The 25,334-nt window shown below is 45.9% G+C and overlaps 1 protein-coding gene across 3 annotated transcripts in view; it reads right to left on the reverse strand.

Moving 5' to 3' along the window:
- Positions 1–25,334, reverse strand: part of KAZN (kazrin, periplakin interacting protein) — a 1,179,259-nt gene that overhangs the window by 11,964 nt on the left and 1,141,961 nt on the right. For all 3 annotated transcript variants that reach the window (XM_058304354.1, XM_058304355.1, XM_058304356.1), the window contains 3 exons: positions 24,199–24,430; positions 22,592–22,693; positions 21,843–22,009 (listed from right to left, as the gene is read on the reverse strand). In XM_058304354.1, the coding sequence (XP_058160337.1) occupies positions 21,843–22,009; positions 22,592–22,693; positions 24,199–24,430 (501 nt within the window). The remainder of the gene's footprint in view (positions 1–21,842; positions 22,010–22,591; positions 22,694–24,198; positions 24,431–25,334) is intronic.

Below are 25,334 nucleotides of genomic sequence, written 5' to 3' on the forward strand. Positions count from 1 at the left end.
GGATCTGAACCTGTGGAGGAGGAACGGGAGGCAGCAGCGGAGGCTTAGACTCCTAATCATTCATATTTATTTTATTGGGTACCTTATCATGCATTGGTCCTTTGCCAATTGCTTTATTGCATTGCTTCTTCTCATCTTCCTAGCAACCTTTGGGGCAGGAACTGAATATTACCCCCATTTTGCAGATAAGGAAAGTATGGTTCAGAGAAGTTAAGTAACTTGCCCAGGATCACACAGCCAGGAATCGGTGCCCAGTTCTAGCATGTCACAAGGAATTCCGGGGAGGGATACCACCTCTGCTTAGAGGTCTACTTCACCAGTTCTTGCCGCATTGGCAAGCCAGAGCCTTTCTTGGAAAAACAAAGCTCTTCAGAGACCCATTAAGAAGGGGAAACAGAGGCATCCCAGAGCTGAGAGGCTCTGGGCAGTTTCCTCCAGAGCCTGCCCCATTTGAGGCCTTCTCCTCCCCTCCGGAAGCTGCACGAGGCCAGGATGTACATTCCTCAAGCCGCTGATACACAGCAGGTGCTTAGCGAATGCTGAGGGGGCTTTTATGGCAGAAGGAACGCGGTGCTGGCCCAGACCTCGGTGAGGGAGATGCCAGTCCCGTACAGAGCTTCCGACTAGCAGGACTGAGACCGCCCTCCTCCCTGCTCCCCGTGTGAGTCTGCGCCAGCCCACAGGCCTCTCTGCGCCTCAGTTTCCTGTGTGTCCACAGAGGGAGTGGGGCCTGTCAGGAAATCTCAGAGTTCTCCTTCAGCTCTGGCACCCCGTGAAATCCGAGGCAGCAGGGGCTCTGCTAAGGGCCAAGAAACCCGCTTGCTCAGCAGGTGCTGCTGGGGGACCCTCCACGGAGGGCTGCAGGACGGCCGGGTGAAGAGGGCGCCAGCCAGACTTCAGTGGAGCTGTGCTCAGTGAGCAGCGGCTCGTTAGCGGCTGGGGTTGAGAAAGCTCTGGAAGCTGATGACACTGACAAAACACCAGGGAAAGAGGCCTGGGCTGTGGACCCAGACCCCTGGGGCCCTGCCAGCCCAGGGGGCCAGGCTGGCTCTGAAATAGGGAGCCAGAATTCACTCCTGTTCCCAGAGAGGCCGGCCCAGGCCCCTTGTATCCTCTCTGCTCACGGCTCTCCCATCGGCCCCTTCTGGGGTGGGAGGGTAAAAGACTGACCGATCAGTAAAATTGTCCATCATTCCTGGGGCACCCTGAGGGGCTCAGGGAGAAAGGACAGTTCCTACCAGTTCCCACTGGGTTAAACTTAGCAAAGAGATAAAGGGGGTGGGGTGGTCTTTGACTCCCCATTTCCTGAACCTTTACGTCCAGTGATGGAGCCTCCAAAGTCCCAGGGAGAGGCTCAGGGAGAGGAGGCCGCAGCCAACACCAGCCTGTCTGATGTTTTGGCTCCTTGCCCTTTAGGGAAGCAGCACAATGTATGGGTTTGAATTCCAACCCTGCTGTTGATGGGGCTATAGCCCCAGGCAAGACAGGCAATCTTGCTGTGCCTCAGTTTCCTTATCTGTAAAATGGAGCTGCTGAGTAGCTGTCTCAAGGGGACAGCTGTGAGGTGCTGAGCCCTGAGCCCTGTGGTGAGCCCAGCAAATGGCTCTCGGTAGTATGACAGCCCCACTCTTAGCCGCCGCGAGAAAGGAAGGAGAAGGGAAAAGAGAAGGCAGGCAGACTCTTCCATTTTTGGACGAAAACAGGGCACTTTGGGGCCATTGGTCATGAGGGCACAGGAAGTAGAGGAGGAGTCACAGGTGAAGTTGTGCAGTGTCTGATGCTTCAGTGACCTAAGGGAGACACTTCACAGACCAGTCAAATGGAATCTAAACGAACTAAGGCTGGAATCGTCCTGTCGCTCTTGGAGCCAGGCTCTACTGTCCACGAGGAGTAAGCTTTGGGAAAGGTCACGTGTTCTCAGAAAGGCTTTGCTGTGGCTTCTCTGATGTCCCAGCAAGTGCCCTGGGGACAACCCCGCTACCTCTGCCTGCATCCTTTCCGTCCACCAGGTTCTATTTCTCTGGGATCTTCAATGCACAATCCCATGTGTGTTGGCTGCTGCACTGGGGTTTACTGGGAGATGCAGGAAGTTAGTGAATGTTAAAGCAGCTGCGAGGAGACAAATGCTAGAAACCGCACCTCCTCAGCCCCCTTGGGTGTGTGGGTTGTCGTGGTGACAAGAGGAGGCTGTAGACGATGACATCATCCTGGGGCCTGTAACATCTTGGTGAATGTGTGTCTCCTGGGTGTTTCCTGACTCCCTGGCCAGGGGGCATGTGTATAGTGACTATAATCTCTCGAGGTGCTCTGAGCTGACTGCTTCCCCACTCTCCTCTTTAAGTGACCACAGGGTCTCAGGGGTCACATCTACTGGGGAGTGGGACCTGGGACTCATTTGCCCCCATGAGGTCACCAGGCATGGTGGAAGGTCGTTGGACAAGGGGTCCTTGCTTGCAGGTGCCAGCACTCCCACTGACTCCTGTCTTATCTTGGGGAAGTCCTAGCCTCATTTTCTGAGCCTCATTTTCTTATCTATAAAATGGGGGAGATGACTCTTCTTACTCAGCTTCCCTCTTAGGGCATGATCAAATGAAATGAGAGATGTGACAGCACTTCACTAATGATAAAAGATGACATAAACATGAAGGGTTGCTCTTATTCCCATCATCATGGTTCACCCAGCTTGGGATTCGGTCTGGAATGGGGTTGGGTTAGCCCCTGGTATCTATCTCAATGCATCTTTCCACTCAATCGGAAGAACTCTGGAAGGACTCAGCCAAAGGACTTACACTACCCACCCCTTCCTTCTTTCTTGTTTCCCCCTCTCTCCATCAAGCTGATGGAGAAAGAAAGCAACAGAGAGAGGGAGTGAGGGGGCAGGGGACAGGAGGGCTTAGACCACCGCAGAGACACCGTGGGGTAAAGTCCAGAGACCTCAGTTAATGTAAACCCAGCAGCCCTTTCCAAGTCTCTCCCCACGTGCCAGTGGACCCCCGCCTCCCCTGGTGACTTGCTTAAGCTGGGGACACTTGCACTGCCAGGAAGGGTCTCTAAAAACCCTTAGAAACCCATGGAGGTCTGTCTCCACAGCTGACTGAAGTCTGTGCCCCTGGCCTGTGGGGACAGAAGGAATAGGCAAAGGGCCTGCGAGGTTCTGAAATTCCTCATGTGGATTTTGGCTCACGAGCCATGGGTGGACACGTGGATGACAGCCACGTTGTAAAAAGAGGTCGGGGCTGGTGTGCCTCTCAGCCTCAGTTTCCTCTTGTGTAAAATGAGGAGCCTAGACCCTCATTTTTATGCTATCGAGAGGTTCATTACTTTCATATAGTTGTCAAAGGGGTCTCTGGTCCCCCTCCCAATCTTAACCCTCCCTATTTGTCCTCCTGTAACCTTCCCACTGGTCCCAGACAGTCCTTAACAGACATGTTTCTTCATGGGTGGCCAAGGGTTTAATCAGATCTACTAATGCCTGCTAATGTTTAGCTAGTGCCATCCCTCCCAGGCCGGAATATTTTTAACCTGTTACAAATTACATGGCTCCAGAGTCGAGGAGGACAAAAAAAAGCCTTTCCCCTCCACCTGTGGATTCATGACTCTCAGAATAGGGTTCTTGTCAAACCTTGGTCTTCCTAAGAACCACCTAAAATGCTGTTAATAGAAATGAAGATTCCTGGGCACTGCCAGAAGATACTGGGTTTGGGCTGGGGCCAGGGAATCTGTGTTTTATAAAAGCCCTGGTGATTCCACTGCAGGGGTTTATGGACTTCACTCTGAGAACTGCTGGGGTATTTGACCTACCAAAGGGGAAGGACAGTTTAGGAAACATGGACCCTGCCACGGAGGCACAGTTTTCTCCCAAGCACTTGTGTAACATGGGGAGGGGCCCGCCTGTCCCTCAATGCCCCCTGTGGCTTGACAGGTCAGTGCTCAGGCTTGCGTCAGAGAGCCCCAGATTCAATCAGCTCTGTCAACGAACTGACTAGGTTCAAGCAAAAGGGGAGCAGATGTAGCTCAATGATTGAGCGCCTGCTTCACATGTACGAGGTGCCTGTTTATATGCCTGGTACCTCCTAAAACAGAATAAACAAACAAACAAACAAACAAATAAAAAAGAGCAAAGACTCGGACTCTGGAAGCTGGATTATGGAAAGATGGCAGAGCAGGAGGTCCCAGGGCTCAGGCCTTCCACCAAAACAACTATTAAACAGGCAGGTAGTGTCTGAAACAACTATTCTGAAACTCTGGAGGCCAGAAGAACAGTACAGTATCCAGGGAAGAAGCGGAGGAAGAGGCTGATGAATTATGGTAAAGAACAGTAACTTGCTCTCTCCACATGGCAGCTACTGGTGCCCACCCCACTCTCACAGCAGGCTGCCCCGGGGCCCAGCCCCGTGCCAGCACCCTGGTGACAGAAAGGGACATAAAAATCTTCTTCCCCAAGATCTGGGGTGGGTATAGCCAATCACCCATCACAGCTTTTGATGAACAAATCAGATCGTTGGGGGGCCTGCTCTGAGGACGACTATTGTTTCACACCATCTGGACAAAGGCAGCGTCAGCCATTGTTTCCACCCGCCCTGGACAGGGTCAGTGGCGGTGAAGACACTGCACTTCCTCAGGGCTGTGGGGGCCACTCAGCTGAAGGGCTGCATTTGCCGGGCAGGGAAGCTCAGCTTCGGGGAGTCATCAGGGCAGCTCCTGGGGCCCTTCCTGATCCTCTCCCCAGGGCACTAGGAGCCACTCTGCCTCTCCTTTGGGGGTTCCTGGCTCTGCTTCATTTGGGAAAGACTGACTTGGGAAAGTCCTCTCCGGTGTGTCCTACTCCCACCTTGTGCCCTCCAACCAAAAGCAGCTTGAGACAAAGAAAGGAATGTAAAGAACTATAGAGACAGTCTGGGACAAAGGCCTGCCAACTTCAAACACCCAGGGGTGGGCAGTCTGTTTCCTGGGAAAGAGAGGGGACAACCAGACTCCTGTAGACAGGGGAACTGCAAAAGAACTAACAAGCAAAAGCCCAGGACAAGACAGAGTCCCAGAAAGAGAGGGGGAGCCCTGCACACTGCATTTGCCTCGGGAGGCCTTCCAGATAGGAGGGCTGCAGCTCAAGAAAATCACTGGCTTATCACCAGCTGGTTACAAAACCAAGAAACAGACATCTCAGGCAAGAAATCTCAGAGCTAACATTTTAAAATATTAAAATGTTGGGAATGGAATGGACACAGAGAGCAGACAGCGGAGGCAGGGGGGAGGGGTGGAAGGGGAGAGAAATTTAAAAATAATGTTGCGGGTGGATGTGGCTCAAGCAGTTGAGGGCCTGCTTCCCACTGGGAGGTTCGGGGTTCAGTTCCTGATACCTTCTAAAAACAAAAACAACAACAAGCAAATAAATGAAAAAACCAAGTCAGGGGAGGCAACGTGGCTCAGTAGCTGAGCGCTGGCTTCCCACTTACGAGGTCCTGGGTTCAATCCCTGTCCCATTACCTCAAAAAAAAGAAAAAGTATGGTATGCAACCAAAGAGTTCAAGAGAAAGAAACAGGAAATGATGACCCATCCAACAGAAGAGGATAAAAATCCAGAAAATACCAATGAAGAAGATGGGAATGTGGACATACTGAAATCATTAAAAAATGATCTTAAAAATGCTCAGAGTGATGAAGGAAAATACAGAGAAAGAACTAAAGGATATCAGGAAAATAATGAATGAGCAATACGAGAGTCTAAGTAAAGAGATAAAAAATTTTAAAAGGGAACCAAACAGAACTTCTGGAGTTGAAAACCACAATAACTGAAATAAAGAATGCTCAGGAGGGTTTCAAGAGCAGTTTGGAGCTGGAAGAAGAAAGAATCCGTGAACTTGACAAGACTCTTGAAACGAGTCAGGCTGAGGAGCAGAAAGAAAAAGGAAACATTAAAAGCTAAAACAGGAGGGGGCAAGATGGCGGCTGAGTGAACATCCCTGTTAGGGTCTTCTGCAGGGAATCGGCTGGGTGGCGTTGGAGACTCTTTGGGACCGGATTGTTTCGGGATTTTTGCTGGTCCGGAGGTGTCTGGACATCGATTTGGAGGGAAGTTTTTTTTTTTCGGTTTTCTCTTTCCCTCTTGTCCCTCATCTTCCACTCATTTTATTTTAATTCAAGTATACAATAGGTGCTACAGGGAACACCTCACATTTGCTGGGTTTTCCCATCCTCCACTGCCTCATTTCTGTGTGAACTGATTTAGGCTACCTATACTATCCCCCTTCCCCTGCATCTTGATATCCACTATCATCTACTGTCTCTCCTATATTCCACCCCCCACCTCCCGTTCTTTGATCCACAAAGTGTCTAACTCTTAATTTCTAATACTTTTGTTCTGTTTTCTGTCTGTTATCCACTCTTGAAACTCCTACCTTTCTTTTCTTTTTCCCTCTCTCATGAAAACAATAGCTTTGTAGTTCATACCATATTCCTCCCATATTCAGTCATCTACTTCATAAAAGGTACTCTACCTACAGCTATAACTCTATACAATCTACATGAATCTAACCTCCATCCTCCCAGATCTCATATTCTTGCTTTGTTAACATACATCACCAATACTACTTTACACTTTTCCCTTGCTTACACAATTGCCTTTCCCCAACACTAATACTTTCCTCTAAAGTGAACTTAACCAACAACAAGTAACTAGAATAAGAAGAAAAAAGTGACAAAGAGAAGAGATAACACCTATGCAAAAATAACAACTAATTAACCTCCAAGAGCAGACAAAGAAGCTAAGGAACTGATTAAATTCGTCAAAATAAAGAGATGACCAGAAAGCAACAAAAATCTACAAACCAAACCAATAATCAGGAAAACATGGCTGAATCCAATCAACAAACCAATAATCACGAAGGGGAGCAAAACTTGGCACAAGCAATGAAAGATCTCAGAACATTTATCACCGACAAATTTGATGCAGTAATGAAAGAGGTTAACAACATGAAGACATCACTTGGAGGGGAAATTGCAAACATACGCAAAAACATAACAGATATGATGGGAATGAACACCACAGTTCAAGAAATCAAAAATACACTTGCAGCAAATATCAGCAGACTAGAAGAGACAGAGCAGAGAATTAGTGATGTGGAAGACAGTACATCAGAAATCAAACAGGGATTTGAATCTCTGGACTGATAATATGACACCCAGGCCCAGAGCCTCAACAGACTTCAGCTCCTACACTTTGACTTATTGGACTTACTCCACTCAGCTAACATGGAGTTGAAGAAGGTCAACCACCACAACATGGAGCCTAGAGTGTCTACAACTAGAAGCGGGAAGAGTGCATCCAGTACCCATGTGCAATCTAAGCCCTCACTTGACATAGGTGTGCAATGGACACAACCAATCCAATGTCCACAGAGAAAATGTGGAATGGGTGTGGGAACGGTAGCCATGGGGGCTGCTGGGTGTGGGGAACGGGAGGAAGAGATGAGATGTGGAGGCGTTTTTGGGACGTGGAGTTGTCCTGGATAGTGCTTCATGGACAATTACGGGACACTGTAGATCCCCCCAGGGCCCACTGGATGGAACGTGAGAGAGTCTGGGCTATGATGTGGACCATTGACTATGGGGTGCAGTGATGCTCAGAGATGAACTTACCAGGTGCAATGGATGTATCACGATGATGGGAGAGAGTGTTGCTGTGGGGGGAGTGGGGGGCGGGGGCGGTGGGGTTGAATGGGACCTCATATATTTTTTCAAATGTAATTTAAAAAAATAAATAAATAAATATTAAAAAAAAAAAAAAAAAGAAATCAAACAGATAGTAGAAGGGGTCAATAAGAAGATAGAAAAAATCCAATTAGGATTTAGGGACCTGAATGACAATGCAAAACGCTCAAACATACATATTATAGGCATTCCAGAAGGTGAAGAGAAGGGAAAGGGGTCAGAAGGAGTGTTGCAGGAAATAATGGCTGAAAACTTCCCAAATCTACTGAAAGAGACAGATGTACATATCCAAGAAGCACAGCGCACTCCACAAGTCATAAACCCCAACAGGCCCACCCCAAGACATATACTTGTCAAATTATCCAATGCTCAAGACAAAGAGAAAATCCTAAAAGCAGCAAGAGAAAAGAAAACCAACACATACAAGGGAAGCTCAATTAGATTAAGTGCTGATTTCTCTTCTGAAACCATGGAGGCAAGAAGACAGTGGTATGATATAGTCAAGGTACTAAAGGAAAAAAATTTCCAACCAAGAATACTCTATCCAGCTAAACTAGCATTCAAACATGATGGAGAGTTCAAAATATTCACAGACAAACAGAAACTGAAAGAGTATACCAACAAGAAACCTCCCCTTCAAGAAATTCTAAAGGGAGTTCTGCAGGAAGAAAGGAAAAAACAGGAAAGGCAAAGTTGGAGGAGAGTATAAGACCAACAACAACAACAACAAAAATATACAAACAAAATATGACAAACACAAATCCAATCAAAATATGGCTAACACAAATAATTCCTTGATATTAATAACACTGAATGTCAACGGATTAAACTCACCTATCAAAAGATTCAGACTGGGACATTGGATAAGGAAATATGACCCATCCATATGCTGCCTACAAGAGACTCATCTTAGACCCAGAGACGCATGGAGATTGAAAGTGAATGGCTGGAAAACAATCATACAAGCTAACAATAACCAAAAAAAGGCAGGAGTAGCTATATTAATATCAGACAAAATAGACTTTAAATGTGAAACAACTGTGAGAGACAAAGAAGGATACTACATTTTAGTCAAAGGGAAAATCTGTCAAGAAGATCGAACAATCATAAATATCTATGCCCCTAACAAGGGTGCCTCTAAATACGTCAGGCAAACGCTGGAAAAACTAAGTGAAAGAACAGATACATCTACAATTATAGTGGGGGATTTTAATACACCACTATCAACTCTGGACAGAACATCTCAAAAGAGAATCACCAAAGAAACAAAACATCTGAATAATATATTAGAGGAGCTCGACCTAATAGACATATATAGATCGCTACACCCAAACACAGCAGGATATACATTTTTCTCAAGCGCACATGGATCATTCTCCAAGATAGATCATATGCTAGGCCACAAAGAAAGGCTGAACGAATTCAGAAAGATTGAAATCATACAAAACATTATCTCTGACCACAGTGGAGTCAAGCTGGAGATTTGCAAGGGACAGAAGCCCAGATTTCACACCACGATTTGGAAATTAAACAGCACACTCTTAGAAAAACAGTGGGTCAAAGAGGAAATCTCAAAAGAAATCAATGACTACCTTGAAACAAATGATAATGATAACACAACATACCAAAATTTATGGGATGCAGCAAAAGCAGTACTGAGAGGGAAGTTTATAGCCATAAATTCATATATCAAAAAAGAAGAAAGAGCAAAAATTGAAGAACTAACTGCACATTTGAAGGAATTAGAAAAACAACAACAAAGTAACCCAACAGGAAGAAGAAGGAAGGAAATAACAAAGATAAGAGCAGAACTAAATGAAATAGAAAATAAGAAAGCACTTGAACAGATAAACAAGACCAAGAGCTGGTTTTTTGAGAAGATTAACAAAATTGACAAACCTTTAGCAACACTAACAAAGAAAAAAAGAGAGAAGATGCAAATACACAAAATAAGAAATGAGAAAGGCGATATCACCACTGACCCCACAGAAATAAAGACTATCATAAGAGGATATTTTGAAAAACTATATTCCAACAAAAATGACAATCTAGAGGAAATGGACAAATTCCTAGAAACACATAAGCAGCCCATATTGACAAAAGAAGAAATTGATGATCTTAACAAACCAATCACAAGCAGAGAGATAGAATCAGTTATTAAAAATCTCCCAACTAAGAAGAGCCCAGGGCCAGATGGCTTCACAGGTGAATTCTACAAAACATTCCGGAAAGAACTGACACCAATCCTGCTGAAACTATTCCAAAACATCGAAACAGAAAGAACATTACCCAACTCCTTCTATGATGCCAACATTACCCTAGTACCAAAGCCAAACAAAGACATCACAAGAAAGGAAAATTACAGACCAATTTCTCTAATGAACCTAGACGCAAAAATACTTAACAAAATACTTGCTAATCGTATTCAACAACACATTAAACGTATTATACACCACGACCAAGTGGGATTCATCCCAGGTATGCAAGGATGGTTCAACATAAGAAAATCAATCAACGTAATACACCATATAAACAGATTGAAGGAAAAAAATCACATGATTGTATCTATTGATGCAGAAAAAGCATTTGACAAAATACAGCACCCTTTCTTGATAAAAACACTCCAAAAGATTGGAATACAAGGGAATTTTTTGAACATGATAAAGAGTATATATGAAAAACCTAAAGCCAATATTGTTTACAATGGAGAAATCCTAGACTCCTTCCCTCTAAACTCAGGAACAAGACAAGGATGCCCACTGTCTCCGCTCCTATTTAACATTGTCTTAGAAGTACTTGCTCGAGCACTGAGGCAAGAACCAGAAATAAAAGGCATTCAAATTGGAAAGGAAGAAGTCAAAATTTCATTATTTGCAGATGACATGATCCTATACATAGAAAACCCTGAGAGATCTACAACGAAGATTCTAGAACTCATAAATGAGTTTAGTAAAGTCGCAGGTTATAAGATCAATGCGCAAAAATCAGTAGCATTTCTGTACACCAATAATGAGCAAGATCAGGAGGAAATCAAGAAACAAATACCATTCACAATAGTAAATAAAAAAATCAAATACTTAGGAATAAATTTAACTAAAGAGGTAAAGAACTTATACACCGAGAACTATACAAGATTGTTCAAGGAAATCAAAGAAGACCTAAATAAATGGAAGACTATTCCTTGTTCATGGATAGGAAGACTGAACATTATTAAGATGTCTATCCTACCAAAACTGATCTACACATTCAATGCAATCCCAATAAAAATCAACGCAGCCTTCTTTAAGGAACTAGAAAAACTAACTATGAAATTTATTTGGAAAGGAAAGAGACCCCGAATAGCCAAAGACATACTGAAAAAGAAAAACGAAATTGGAGGAATCACACTACCTGACTTCAAAACATACTATAAAGCTACGGTGGTGAAAACAGCATGGTATTGGCATAAGGAGAGACACATAGACCAATGGAATCGAATTGAAAACTCTGATATAGAACCTCACATATACAACCACATAATATTCAATAAAGCCACCAAACCCTCTCAACTGGGAGAGAGTGGCCTATTCAACAAATGGTGTCTGGAGAACTGGATAGCCATATGTAGAAGAATGAAAGAGGATTACCATCTCACACCTTATACAAAGATCAACTGAAGATGGATCAAAGACCTAAATATAAGAGCCAAGACCATAAAAACCTTAGAAAGCAGTGTAGGGAAACATCTACAGGACCTTGTAATAGGAAATGGATTTATGAATATCTCACCAAAAGCACGAGCAGCAAAAGAACTAATAGATAAATGGGACTTCCTCAAAATTAAAGCCTTCTGCACCTCAAAGGAGTTTGTCAAGAAAGTAAAAAGGGAGCCCACACAGTGGGAGAAAATATTTGGCAATCATATATCTGATAAGAAACTTATAACTTGCATATATAAAGAACTCCTATATCTTGAAAATAAAAAGATAAACAACCCATTTAAAAAATGGGAAAAAGACTTAAACAGACACTTCTCCGAAGAAGAAATACAAATGGCAAGAAAGCACATGAAAAAATGTTCCAAATCTCTAGCTATCAGGGAAATGCAAATCAAAACTACAATGAGATACCATCTTACACCCATAAGATTGGCAGCTATGAAAAAAACAGAAGAATACAAGTGCTGGAGAGGATGTGAAGGAAGGGGAACACTCATCCACTGCTGGTGGGAATGCAGAAGGATCCAACCATTCTGGAGGACAGTATGGCGGTTTCTCAAAAAACTAGCCATAGATTTGCCATATGACCCAGCAATACCACTGCTGGGTATATACCCAGCAGAACTGAAAACAAGGACACAAACCGATACATGTACACCAATGTTCATAGCAGCATTGTTCACTATTGCCAAAAGTTGGAATCAACCCAAATGCCCATCAACAGATGAGTGGATCAATAAAATGTGGTATATACACACAATGGAATACTACTCGGCTGTAAGAACAAACACACTACAAACACATGTGATAACATGGATGAATCTTGAGAACCTTATGTTGAGTGAAGCAACCCAGACATTGAAGGACAAATACTACATGACCTCAATGATATGAAATAAACAAGCTGCCCTAGATAGCAAGAGACTGAACGATAGGCTTACAGGAAATCGGAGGGTGGAGGAAGGATATGAGCCGATGTCTGCAAGGGTGGAATTTAAGACGAGATGGTGGTAAGTATGAACACAAAGAAGAGATAAAAGGGGGGCAAGGGGTTGCCTTTGGTTGGGGCTTTGCGGGTTTGAGGGTGGCTGGGGAGGGACGGATGGGTAACGTTGCCCAAAAGTGGGGGAAGGGAGGGGTAGCATACGAACACAGGAGAGGGTCAGGTGTTGGTGGAGAGTAAAATGCCGAGAAAATCATATCAAAATATAATAAAGAGGGTTACCTGTTTAGAATGCTCGGAGGGGAGGGTCTGATGCAGGACGGGCTCCTGGGGAATGTCTAAATGCTCATTCTGCCAGAGTGGGTGACACCATGGGGTAGAAACCCAAGTAGTGAGAGTGGGGGTGGACCCACATCCTGGGGAGGACTAATGCCATCAAATAGAGGGAACTGTATCCCTCGAGAGAAAGGGTGGCTCCCAGGGCATTGGGGCAGTTGAGCAAGTTAGGCCCTGAACACTATTCCATCTATCTCTGGAAGTGGTTCCTCAGGAAATGGAGGTTGGCTGTCACTGTGGGCACCAAGGTGGAAGGGAAAATGGACGTTAAATGTGTGGAACCAAAGTAAATGGGGGGTAAGAGAGGAGTTTCTTGAGAGTACACAAGGATGGATATAAAACATGTAATATTACACCATAACATATAGGAGATGACAGACTGATAATGTAAACCATAATGTAAAACATAGGATAACTAAAAATGTAAAGAACTGTGTATCCTAAAGTATGCACCATAATGTAAGCACAGATGTTACCTTGTTAGAAAGCTAATGTCTCAGACTCTGTACATCACTTTAAGTAAATATGATATGAATAGGGCGTAAGAGTATCACTGTGGAAGGGAAAAGGTTTTCTGGTGGATGTGTGGGAGTGCTGTATATTATATATATACATTGCTGTGGTCTAGGACTCCTGTGAAGAAAAGCTGAAAAATTAGGGGGGGAAAAAAAAAAAAAAAAAGAAAAAGATAGGATGTGGAATTTTTTCAAGTCAACATTCTTTATCTAAGTTCTTTATCTAACTTTATCCAAGTTCTTTATCTATCCTTCAAACCCATCGCTATATGCCATTCCCTAGTAAGGGACCATGACATTATATTGGGCTTCAAATTTCGGGGAGTTCTGGATCACAGAGTGTTTCAACAATGGCAATGGAGGGATACTGGTATGGGATACCAATGACAGGTGATATATGGCTGACAGGGAGCTGTACAGAACATATGTCCAGGGTGCATGGTAATATTTGGATATACTCATAGTGGCAACAATTAAAAACCACAGCAGGGGGGGTACTGGGTTCCTGGCCAGTGGTGCTCTGTCGTGGTCCCTAGGGGAGCAGCAACAGTCTCCCAGGTACAGTGGCGGGGACCGGGAGGGAGTGAGGGTTCAACAGTGAGCCCCTGATGCTAATGACTATGCTTGTGAGCTGATAAACCTAAAATAAGAACAAGGCCTAGAGCAACATTGTGCCTGGGAATTTCCTCCTGTCAGCCTTCATGTTACTCAAATGTGGCCGGTCTCGAAGCCAAACTCAGCATGTAAATGCAATGCCTTCCCCCCAGCGTGGGACATGACACCCGGGGATGAGCCTCCCTGGCAACGAGGGACCACTATCAACTACCAACTGATGATGCAACTGGAAAATGACCTTATACGGAAGGTTCAATGCGGATCAGCAGAATATCCACGTCTACATAAAATACCATGACTTTAAAATGCTGTTTGACCTAAAGTAAGGGGGAAATGAAAAGGAGAAATGAGTTTATATGGCTACGAGTTTCTAAAAAAGAGTCTGGAGGCTGGCAGAAGGATTGCCCTCATGCACAACTGAGCAGAGTCAGAGAGACAGATAAAGCAGACACAACCCCCAGATATTGGTTCCTTTGAGGGCTAAAGAGACCCATGGGAGTTATGGTCATGGCCGATGGGGTTAACTACCAGGGCAGATGGCCCCTCTTTGGAAATGGTGTTTATGTGTGATGAATCTGGACTCAGATGGGATCTCCCTTCATAAGACTTTCATGCTAATGTGCTGGAGGTGCAGTTAATGTTGGGGTTTAAGATATATTTAGGGGATTTGAATCTCTGGACTTACAATGTGATAGCCAGGTCCTGAGCCTCAACAGACTCCAGCACCTACAATCTGATCTATTGGACTTACCACACTCAGCTAAGATGGAGTTGAAGAAGGACAACCACCACACCATGGAGCCTAGAGTGATTACAACTGAAAATGGGAGGATTGCATCCAGCATCCATGTGGAATCTGAGCCTCCTCTTGACATAGAGGTGCAATGGACACAACCAATCCAATGTCCACATAGAAGAGGTGGCATTGGATTGGGAAAAGTGGACATGGTGGACGATGGGTATGGGGAAAGGCAGGAAGAGATGAGAGGTGGAGGCGTCTTTGGGACATGGAGCTGCCCTGGATGGTGCTTCAGAGGTAATCACCGGACATTGTAAATCCTCACAGGGCCCACTGGATGGAATGGAGGAGAGTATAGGCCATGATGTGAACCATTGTCTATGAGGTGCAGAGGTGCCCAAAGATGTACTTACCAAATCCAATGGATGTGTCATGATGATGGGAACGAGTGTTGTTGGGGGGGGAAGAGGGGGGGTGGGGGGGGTGGGGTTGAATGGGACCTCACATATATATTTTTAATGTAATATTATTACAAAGTCAATAAAAAAAGAAAAAAGAAAAAAAAAAAGCTAAAACAGCCTGAGGCAGCTATGGGACACCATCAAGCACACCAATACACCCATTGTGGAAGTCCCAGAAGGAGAAGAAACAGAGAAAGGGACAGAAGGAATAGTCAAAGAAATAATGACAGAGAACTTCCCAAACTTAGCAAAAGACGTAAATATGCAGTTCTAAGAAGCTCAGAGAACACCAAACAGGATAAACATGAAGATATACCCATCATATATTGATCATACTATCAAATGCAACAGACAAAGAAAGAGTTTTAAAAGCTGCAAGAGAAAAATCAATGTGTTACATACAAGGGAGTTCCAATTATATTGAGTGCCAATTTCACATCAGAAACCATGGTGGCAAACACTTAAAGTACTGAAAGAAAACAACTGCCAACCAAGAATTTTATGTCCAGTGAGACTCTCTTTCAAAAATGAGGGAGAAATTAAGACATTCTCATATAAACAAAAACTGAGGGAATTAATCACAACTCGACCTGCCCTACAAGCAATGCTAAAGGGATTTCTTCAGACTGAAAGGCAAGGATACTAGACAGTGGTTTATAGAGGCATAAACAAATTAAGATTGGCAGTAAATGTAACGATTTGGGTAATTATAAATCCTAGTGTTATTGTAGTACATTGTTTGGAAGTAACTCCACTTCTTCCTTCCTATAGGTGCTAAAATGCAAATGTATAAAAAGTAATGAGGGAAGTGGACTTGGCCCAGAGGATAGGGCATCTGTCTGCCACATGGGAGGTCCATGGTTCAAACCCCAGGCCTCCTTGACTGTGTGGAGCTGGCCCATGAGCAGTGCTGATGTGTGCAAGGAGTGCTGTGTCACGCAGGGGTGTCCCCTGCGTAGGGGAGCCCCACGCGCAAAGAGTGTGCCCCATAAGGAGAGCCGCCCGACACGAAAGAAAGTGCAGCCTGCCCAGGAATGGTGCCGCACACACAGAGAGCTGACACAACAAGATGATGCAACAAAAAAAAAAGAAACACAGGTTTCTGTGCCGCTGACAACAACAGAAGCGGACAAAGAAGAACTTGCAGCAAATGGACACAGAGAACAGACAAATGGGGGCGGGGGGAAGGGGAGAGAAATAAATAAAAATAAGTCTTTAAAAAAACCACAACAAACAAAAGGCAGATATTGGCAGAATGGATAAAAAGCATGACCTAACTCTATGCTGTCTGAAAGAATTTAAGACACCTTAAATTCAAAGATACAAATAGGTTGATGGTGAAAGTATGGGAAAAAAGTATAGCAAGTAAGTTTTTAACAAAAGAGACCTGGGGTGGCTATACTAATATCAGATAAAATAGACTTTAATTTAAAAAGTTACAAGGGACAAAGATGATCATTATACACTGATAAAGAGGCCAATTCAATAGGAAGATGTAACAGTTATAAATATATATGCACCTAACCACCAAGTTCCAAACTATATGAAGCAAATACTCAGATTTAAAGGGAGAAATTGGCAGTTTATATTAATAATAGAAGATTTTAACATAACCATTCTCAATAACAGAGTATCTAGTCAGAAGATCTATGAGGAAGCACAAGATTGATACCCTAAACTAACTAGACCTAATAGACATATATAGAACACCCAACAAAAGCAGAACACACATTCTTCTCAAGTGTACATGGATCATTCTTTAGGTAGACCATATATTGGGTCACAAAACAAGTCTCAATAAAGTTTTAAAAATTTAGAACACTACAGTGTATATTCTCTGACCACAACGAATGAAAGTAGAAATCAGTAACAGAAAGAGAATTGGAAAATTCACAGATACGTGGAAATTAAACAACATACTCAAACAACCATGAAAATCAGAAGGAAAATTAAGAAATACTTCGAAAATACAATATAGCAAAACTTATTAGATGCAGTAAAAGCAGTGTCGAGAGGGAAATTTATAGCTCTAAATGTTTACATTTAAAAAGAAGACAACTTCAGATCTAAGATATAACCTCAAAACTGGAAGAACTAGAAAGGAGAGCAAACTAAAATCAAAGTGAGCAGATGGAAGGAAATAACAAAGATTAGAGCAGAGATAAATGAAATAGAAAACACAACAAAACACAACAAAAATAAACAAAACCAAAAATTGAAAATATCAATAAAATTGACAAACCTTTAGCTAGACTTAGAAAAAAATAGAAAATATAAATAGTGAAAATTAGAAATGAAAAGGGGGACATTACTACTGACCCTTCTGACATAAAAAAAAAAACTGTAAGAGGATACTATGAACAACTGGATGCTAATAAATTAGATAACCTAGATGAAATGGACAGATTCCTAGAAACATACCAACTACCTACATTGATTGAAGAAGAAATAGAAGGGAAACGGACTTGACCCAGTGGTTAGGGCATCCGTCTCCCACATGGGAGGTCCGCGGTTCAAACCCCGGGCCTCCTTGACCCGTGTGGAGCTGGCCCATGCGCAGTGCTGATGCGCGCAAGGAGTGCCGCACCACGCAGGGGTGTCCCCTGCGTAGGGGAGCCCCACGCGCAGGAGTGCACCCGTAAGGAGAGCCGCCCAGAGGGAAAGAAAAGTGCAGCCTGCCCAGGAATGGTGCCATCCACACTTCCCGTGCCGCTGATGACAACAGAAGTGGACAAAGAAACAAGACGCAGCAAATAGACACAGAGAAGAGACAACCGCGGTGGGGGGGGGGGGGGGAGGCAGGAATTAAATAAATAAATAAATCTTTAAAAAAAAAAGAAGAAATAAAAGATCTCAACAATCAATTACTAGTAAAGAAATTGAATCAGTAATCAAAAACCTCCCAACAAAGAAAAGCCAAGGACCAGATGGCTTCACAGGGGAATTCTACCAAACATTACCAGAAGACTTAACTCCGATTCTGCTCAAACTGTTCCAAAAATTGAAGAGGAGGGAATACTTCCTAAGTCATTCTCTGAGGTCAACATCATCCTCATACCAAAAGTCAGATACCACAAGAAAACAATAGACCAATAGCTCTTACAAATATAGATGCAAAAATCCTCAACAAAATACAGAACAACAGCTTATTAAGAGAATTACATGCCATGATCAAGTGGGACTTATCCCTAACATGCAAGGGAGGCTCAACACAAGAAAATAAATGAATGTAATACACTGTATTAACAGAATAAAAGGGAAAAAAACACCACATGATCATCTCAGTTGATGCAGAAAAGGCACTTGACAAAATGTAGCACTTATCTTGATTTAAAAAAACACTTAGAATGCTAGGAATAGAAGGAAATTTCCTCGACATGATAAGGGGCATATGTGAAAATGTCTCAGCTAATATCCTATTTAATGGTTAAAGTCTAAAAGCTTTCCCTCTAGGATCAGGAACAGGGCAAGAATGGGATGTCCACTGTTACTCAACATTGTACTGGAAGTTCTTGTCAGAGCGATTAGGTAAGAAAAAGAAACAAAAGGCATCCACTTTGGAAAGGAGGAAGTAAAATTTTCCTGCAGATGATGTGCACCTATATGCAGAAAATCCTGAAGAATCCATAACAAAGTTACTGGAGCTAATAAATGAATTCAGGAAAGTGGCAGGGTACAAGAGCAACACCCCAAAATCAGTAGTGTTTCTATAAGTAAGCAATGACCAATCAGAAGAAGAAATCAAGAAAAAATTCCTTTCACAATAGCAACTGAAAGAATCAAATATCTAGGAATAAATCTAACCAAGGATGTAAAGGACTTGTACACAGAAAACTAAAACACACTGTTAAAAGAAATCAAAGAAGATCTAAATAAATGGAAGGACATCCTGTGTTCATGGATTGGAAGACTAAAATATTGTTAAGGTGTCAATACTACCTAAAGCAATTTACAGATTCAATGCAATCCCAAATAAAATTCTAGCAACCTCCTTTTCAGAAATAGAAAAGCCAATCATCAAATTTATATGGAAATGTAAAAGGCCCTGAACAGCTAAAACCATCTTAAGAAACAAGAATGAAGTTGGAGGACTCATACCTGTTGATCTTAAAAGCCACACTAATAAAAACAGCTTGGTATTTGCACAAGGACAGACATATAGACCAAGGAAATAGAGCTGAGAACCCAGAAACCAACCTTTACATTTATGGCAAACTGATTTTTGACAAGATAGCAAAGGTCACTCTGTTAGGAAAGAATAGTCCCTTCAACAAATGGTGCTGGGTAAACTGGATCTCTGTTTGCAAAAAAAAGAAGGAAGACCTCTGCCTCACACCATATACAAAAACCAACTCAAAATGGATCAAAGACCTAAATATAAGAGCTAGAACTATCAAACTCCTAAAAATGTAGCAGCTTCAGGTCCTTGCTGGGCAATGGTTTCTTAGACTTTACACCTGAAGTACAAGTAACAAAAGAAAAATAGATAAATGGAACCTCATCAAAATTAAAAACTTGTGTACCTCACAGGACTTCATCATGAAAGTAAAATGTCAACCTACATAATGGGAGAAAATATTTGGAAACTACATATCCGATATAGATTTAATATCCAGAATATATAAATAAATTCTTAAACTTAACAACAAAAAGAACCCAATTTAAAAATGGGCAAAGGATGTGAATAGACATCTCTCCAAAGAAGATATATAAATAGACAGAAAGCACATGAAAAAATGCTCAACATCATTAGCCATCAGGGAAATGTGAATAAAAACCACAATGACATACCAATATTTTGAAAGCAATTAACAGCACTGAAATATATATATATATGAATATAATTAAAGGAGGAAATGTTAGATTATATGTATGGCAACAGAATAAAAATTTTAAAAATATCCATGAAACTACATTACACAAACAGTGAGCCCTAAGTTAAAACCATGGACTTTAATAGTACAATTATTAAAATGTGCTATCATCAATCATAATAAATGTTCTACAACAATACAAGTTGTTCATGATGGGGCATTGTATGGTAATCCTGTATTTTATGCATGATTGTTCTATAAACCCAAACTTGTCTAATAAAGAAAAAGAAAGATCACACACAGACACACGAAGAACAAAGACTCAAATTACCAAAAGCAGAAATGAAAGACAGGCTAGTACTACCTACCTTATAGAAGAAAAGAAATTATAAAGGATTACTATGAACGACTGTGTATCAACAAAATTAGCTAACTTTGATTAAATGGAAAACTTTCTAGAAATATGAAAATTACCAAAAATGACTCGAGAAGTAGGAAATCTGAATAGATTATAACAAGCAAAGAGATTGGATTAGTAATCAAAGAACTTCCCACGAAGGAAAGCTCAGGATCAGAAAGCTTCACTGGTGAATTCTACCAAATGTTCGAAGAAGAATTAGTATGAATCCTTCACATCTCTCCCCCAAAATAGGACAGCACTTCCTAACTCATTCTATGAGGTCAATATTACTCTACTGCCAAAACCAGACAAAGACATCACAAGAAAAGAAAACTACAGGTTATAAATATAAGCACAAAAATTCTCAACAAAATACTAGGAAACCTAATCCAGTAACATATAAACGGGTTTATATACCATGACCAAGTGAGATCCCAGGAATGCAAAGTTGACTCAACATACAAAACTCAGTCAATGTAAGACATTATGTTAATATAAAAAAGGACAAACCTGGGTTCTGCCTCTTCCTGGCTGTGTGAACTAGGTCATATGCCTCGGCCTCTTTGAACAAACTTCTCCATCTATTTTTTTTTTTTTTTAAAGATTTATTTATTTATTTAATTTCCCCCCCTCCCCTGGTTGTCTGTTCTTGGTGTCTATTTGCTGCGTCTTGTTTCTTTGTCCGCTTCTGTTGTCGTCAGCGGCACGGGAAGTGTGGGCGGCACCATTTCTGGGCAGGCTGCTCTTTCTTTTCACGCTGGGCGGCTCTCCTCACGGGCGCACTCCTTGCGCGTGGGGCTCCCCCACGCGGGGGACACCCTTGCGTGGCACGGCACTCCTTGCGCACATCAGCACTGCGCATGGCCAGCTCCACACGGGTCAAGGAGGCCCAGGGCTTGAACCGCGGACCTCCCATATGGTAGACAGATGCCCTAACCACTGGGCCAAAGTCCGTTTCCCAAAACTTCTCCATCTATAAAGGTGGGATTGTAATACTGATCTCTTGGCAATGTCAGGAGGATGAAATTAGATAACGCACACAGCAAGTACGTATTAATAAATGGTCATGTAACCCTAAATGCAGCCATTTTAAGAAGAGAATTAAACAAGGAGGCCTTGTTGATCCTCCGGGTGGCTCACTCTGTGATAACTTCTCAGGTGGGGTGATGGGTTGACATGGTCTGCACACCTGGCCCATAAATACCATTAATACACCCACCCCTGGCTTTGAACCTTGGTCTCCACATGATTCCTGCCTGCAATGGCCACCTCAACCTTTGACGCCAATGCAAATCCTCCCCGTCTCAAAGCCCACCCTTACTGGCTTTGCCTCACACAGGCTGCTCACGCTCCCTTCTCCAAATGCCCCTGTGTTTCAGATTCAACCACTCACTTTATTCAGGCTCTGACTGCTCCTCTACCTCTTTCTATCTTATGACCTTCAGGCTAAAGCACTTGCTTCTCTGGGCCTCAGTTTTCTGACCTGTAAAAGGGGTCCACTTTGTTGCAAGGAACAAAGGAGATATAGCACGTGATAGAGCCAGGATGGAAAGCCGGGATAATTTGCTTCCCAAGCCGCGTGCTTGATCCAGCACTCCAACAGCCAACACTCACTTGGCTGGGGGGAAGATGGCACTCATCTCTTCTGCCAGGTGTCTCCGAAGTATGTGCTTCCCGCTAGGGATGCCCAGGGCTGTGGCCATGGCCTCAGCGTTGAACGTGGGTTCCAGCACCAGCACGGCACCATGGACGCCACTGTTGGTCAGGTTGTCTGCGTACTCCTGAGAACAGAGGCACAGCCTTGTTGTACGAGAGGGTTTCCCTGTTAGCCTGAGAGGGCCACCTGGTGTGCCCGAGAGGACCACCCGGTGAGCCAGAGAGGGCCACCCGGTGAGGCGGAGAGGACCCCCCAGTGAGCCACAGAGGACCACCCAGTGAGCCAGAAAGGACCACCTGGTGAGGCTGAGAGGGCCACCATATCTGAGGGGGATATGCCTAAGGGCCAATTAATCTAATTCTGAGGAGGAACCCCCATTCCTACTCACTTTTTTGGGCCAGGAGGGCAGGGACCAAAACTAGTCAGGGGCACATCCCCAGTCCCAGCAGGCAGCCCCCAAATATTTGTTGAATGAAAAGATGGGCCTGGCTCTCAACCCCGCAGGTGCTTGCGGGGATGAAGATGGCTCAGCGCCACCACCCCACCCTGGGAAGGGCATCGTTCCTCGGGCTCCTGCTGCGCGGGGCCAGGAGGCAGGGTGTGCTCGCCAGGCCTGGGCGACGGCGCCCCACAGTCCGCACAGAGGAGGACGCTGGTTCGCGCACACACTTGCACGTGCTTTGCACAGCCCGCCGTCAGCCCTCACCTTCAGGTCAATGTCCCGCACCCACTTGAGCACCCGCTGGTTGGTCCAGACCACGGGGTCAACGTTCTGCGTCTCGCAGCGGGCTCGGCGCTCCTGGAGGGCCTGGAGGGGAGATGGTGGGTAAGTCGGGGGGACAAGAGAGCACACTGAGGCCACGTGCGGAATGAGGGTGGCTGGTGCGGGCAGGTTCCTCAGGGAGCCAGCGCTAGAGGCGTCCGCTCTGGCCACGTCACTCCGTGGCTGGCTCTTTATCCTGGGAAAAGCAGAGAAGCCACCGCTCCCTGGGGCAGAGGGGGCCTGGAGGCGGACGCCCGTGTCTGGGAGGGTGGGATCCCCTCGCGCCGTCTCCCCGTGCCCATGGCATCCCCTGCCCCCAGCTGGCCTGGCACGGAGGAGGTGCTCAATGGCTGTGTTGAGAGGACCCACGAGGGCGGGTTTCCCGGAGGCTGCCCAGCCTCTGGGGGTGGGGGATGTCACCTGGCATCAGCCTGCAGCCCTCCCTGTGGTGCACTCGGGGTCTGAGGTGGACAGACGCTGCACCAGGCCCCTGCTCTGCGCCAGGCCCCTGCCTGCGCCAGTTCCCCCCTGCCTGCACCAGGCCCCCGCTCTGCGCCAGGCCCCCGCCCCGCACCAGGCCCCAACCCCGCACCAGGCCCCCTCCCTGCGCCAGGCCCGTTCCCCCACGCCAGGCCCCCGCCCTCCACCAGGCCCCTGGCCTGTACCAGGCCCCTGCCCTGCACCAGGCCCGTTCCCCCACGCCAGGCCCCCGCCCTGCACCAGGCCCCTGGCCTGCACCAAGCCCCCGCCCCGCACCAGGCCCCCTCCCTGCGCCAGGCCCGTTCCCCCACACCAGGCCCCCTCCCTGCGCCAACCAGGTCCCTGCCCTGCACCAGGCTCCCGCCCTGCATCAGGCCCCTGCCCTACAGACTTTTCCACTGTGCGCTGGGCAGGAGTGGCCACGGCCGTGCCCTTTTCCACACGGTTCTGCCACGATCTGCTTTCACATCTGTCTCCTTGGCCAGCCTGGGGCTCCCAGAGGCCAGGGGCCATGTCGTGGCCCCTCCTTCTACCCAAGGCCCTGCACCCCTCCCTCGGGGACTCTGGGGATGTGTGCGGGGTAGGCCCTGGGGGGGTGCCAACGCAGGCGCCCTGCGCTCCCCAGCTGGGCCGAGCTCGGCATCATCGGGCACTCGGCGGCCACCTCCTTGACACGGTCCACGGGCCCGTGTCTGTCTTCTCAGCATCGCCTTCCACGACCTCCCCCCTCGAACCCAAGACCCCCACCACCCAGACCTCAGCCCCTCTGCTGATCTCCGTGCAGCTGCCTCTGCTGGGTCACTGCCCCTCCCCGAGGCCGCGGTGCAGCTGCTGCTAATCCTGGGAAGGCCTCTTTTCTGGGTTTTCGCAAAGCCCTGGGGCTCCCCACTGGGGGGCTGTCACCACTGCTTCTCTGTGGCTCTCCTGGATAGGCGGCGAGCACAGCCGTCTTCTTGCCCAGGTCACAGGGCCTGGCCCAGGCCCAAGAAGCGAGTTTTGGGGGGATGGAGGGAGAGATGGACAGATGAATGGATAGTGGGTGCCGCAGGGGCAGGGCGGCCGGTCCTCACCTCCCTGCTGAAGTTCACTTGGTACAGCAGCTCGATCCCCAGCAGGATGCTGACCTGGTGGAACTTTTTCGACACGTTCAGGTGCTTCTCCAGGTCCCGCTTCATCAGGGAGTTCAGCATCCGCCCGTCTACCAGGTGGTTTTGGAAGGCCTGGGAGTACTGGGACAGGCCGATGTCGTTCAGCCAGGCCTTGGCCACCCAGTGATGGTCCAGGTCGGCGGCTTTGGACAGGCTGGTGTGGGGAGACACAGCCAGAGAGAGGCGTGGCTGGGGCAAGCGAAGAAACCCAGGGGCCTGGGAGATGGGGCCAGGGATGGGCAGAGGCAGGGAGAAGGAGAGCGATGGAGAGGCCAAGAAAACCAGAGAAGAGAGGAGCAGAGGTGGAGTGAAAGAGAGGGAGAGGGGAGGAAAGAGAAAGAGCGGAGACGGGGAGAGGTAGAGAAGACACAGGCAGGCAGACGGAGGCACAGAGGGAGACCGGAACAGCGGAGAAGGATCAGCAGAGCAACAAACAGGGGCAGAAGAGAGTGAGGCCACCTCCATTCAAAAGTGCAAGGGACAGTGACGGAGCAGAGGGGCAGAGGCAGCAGGAAGCGGCACCTCTGGGGACCCCCTGCCCCTGACCCCCCACTTCCACAGGGCTGCAACAGAATTCCCAAACCCAGCACACCTTGGCCCAGCTCGCTTGGCTGGCACACCCCTCCTGGGCTCACACACACACACACACACACACACACACACGCCGTGGTTCAGCTTCCCTATTTGGAGAACATCACTAGAAGTGACGGTAATCGCTCTCGGGCCACTTGCTCATGTCGACCTCAGAAGCTCTGCGTGAGGCTGGCGCCGCTCCCCTCGCTCTACAGACCACAAGGCTGAGACGTGGCTCAGTGTCGCATTGCAGGCACGTTTGGGAGTCGACGATTTGCTTTTTCCAAGCCTTGTCTCTTCCCACCTCACCGCTGTATTTTGGACCTTTATGTGATGCACACAGAACGTATCCCAGTGCCATATGTAATGGGTGTGCAACAGGTACTTTCCAAGCGGTTGAAAGTGTGAAAAATGCCTGTCAGCCCCCGGAGGATGCTCATGGCCAGGGTGGCCCACCAGCTGCAATTCTGCCATTCGCCACATGG

This window comes from Dasypus novemcinctus, chromosome 9 (assembly GCF_030445035.2).
Source record: "Dasypus novemcinctus isolate mDasNov1 chromosome 9, mDasNov1.1.hap2, whole genome shotgun sequence".
NCBI lineage: Eukaryota > Metazoa > Chordata > Mammalia > Cingulata > Dasypodidae > Dasypus > Dasypus novemcinctus.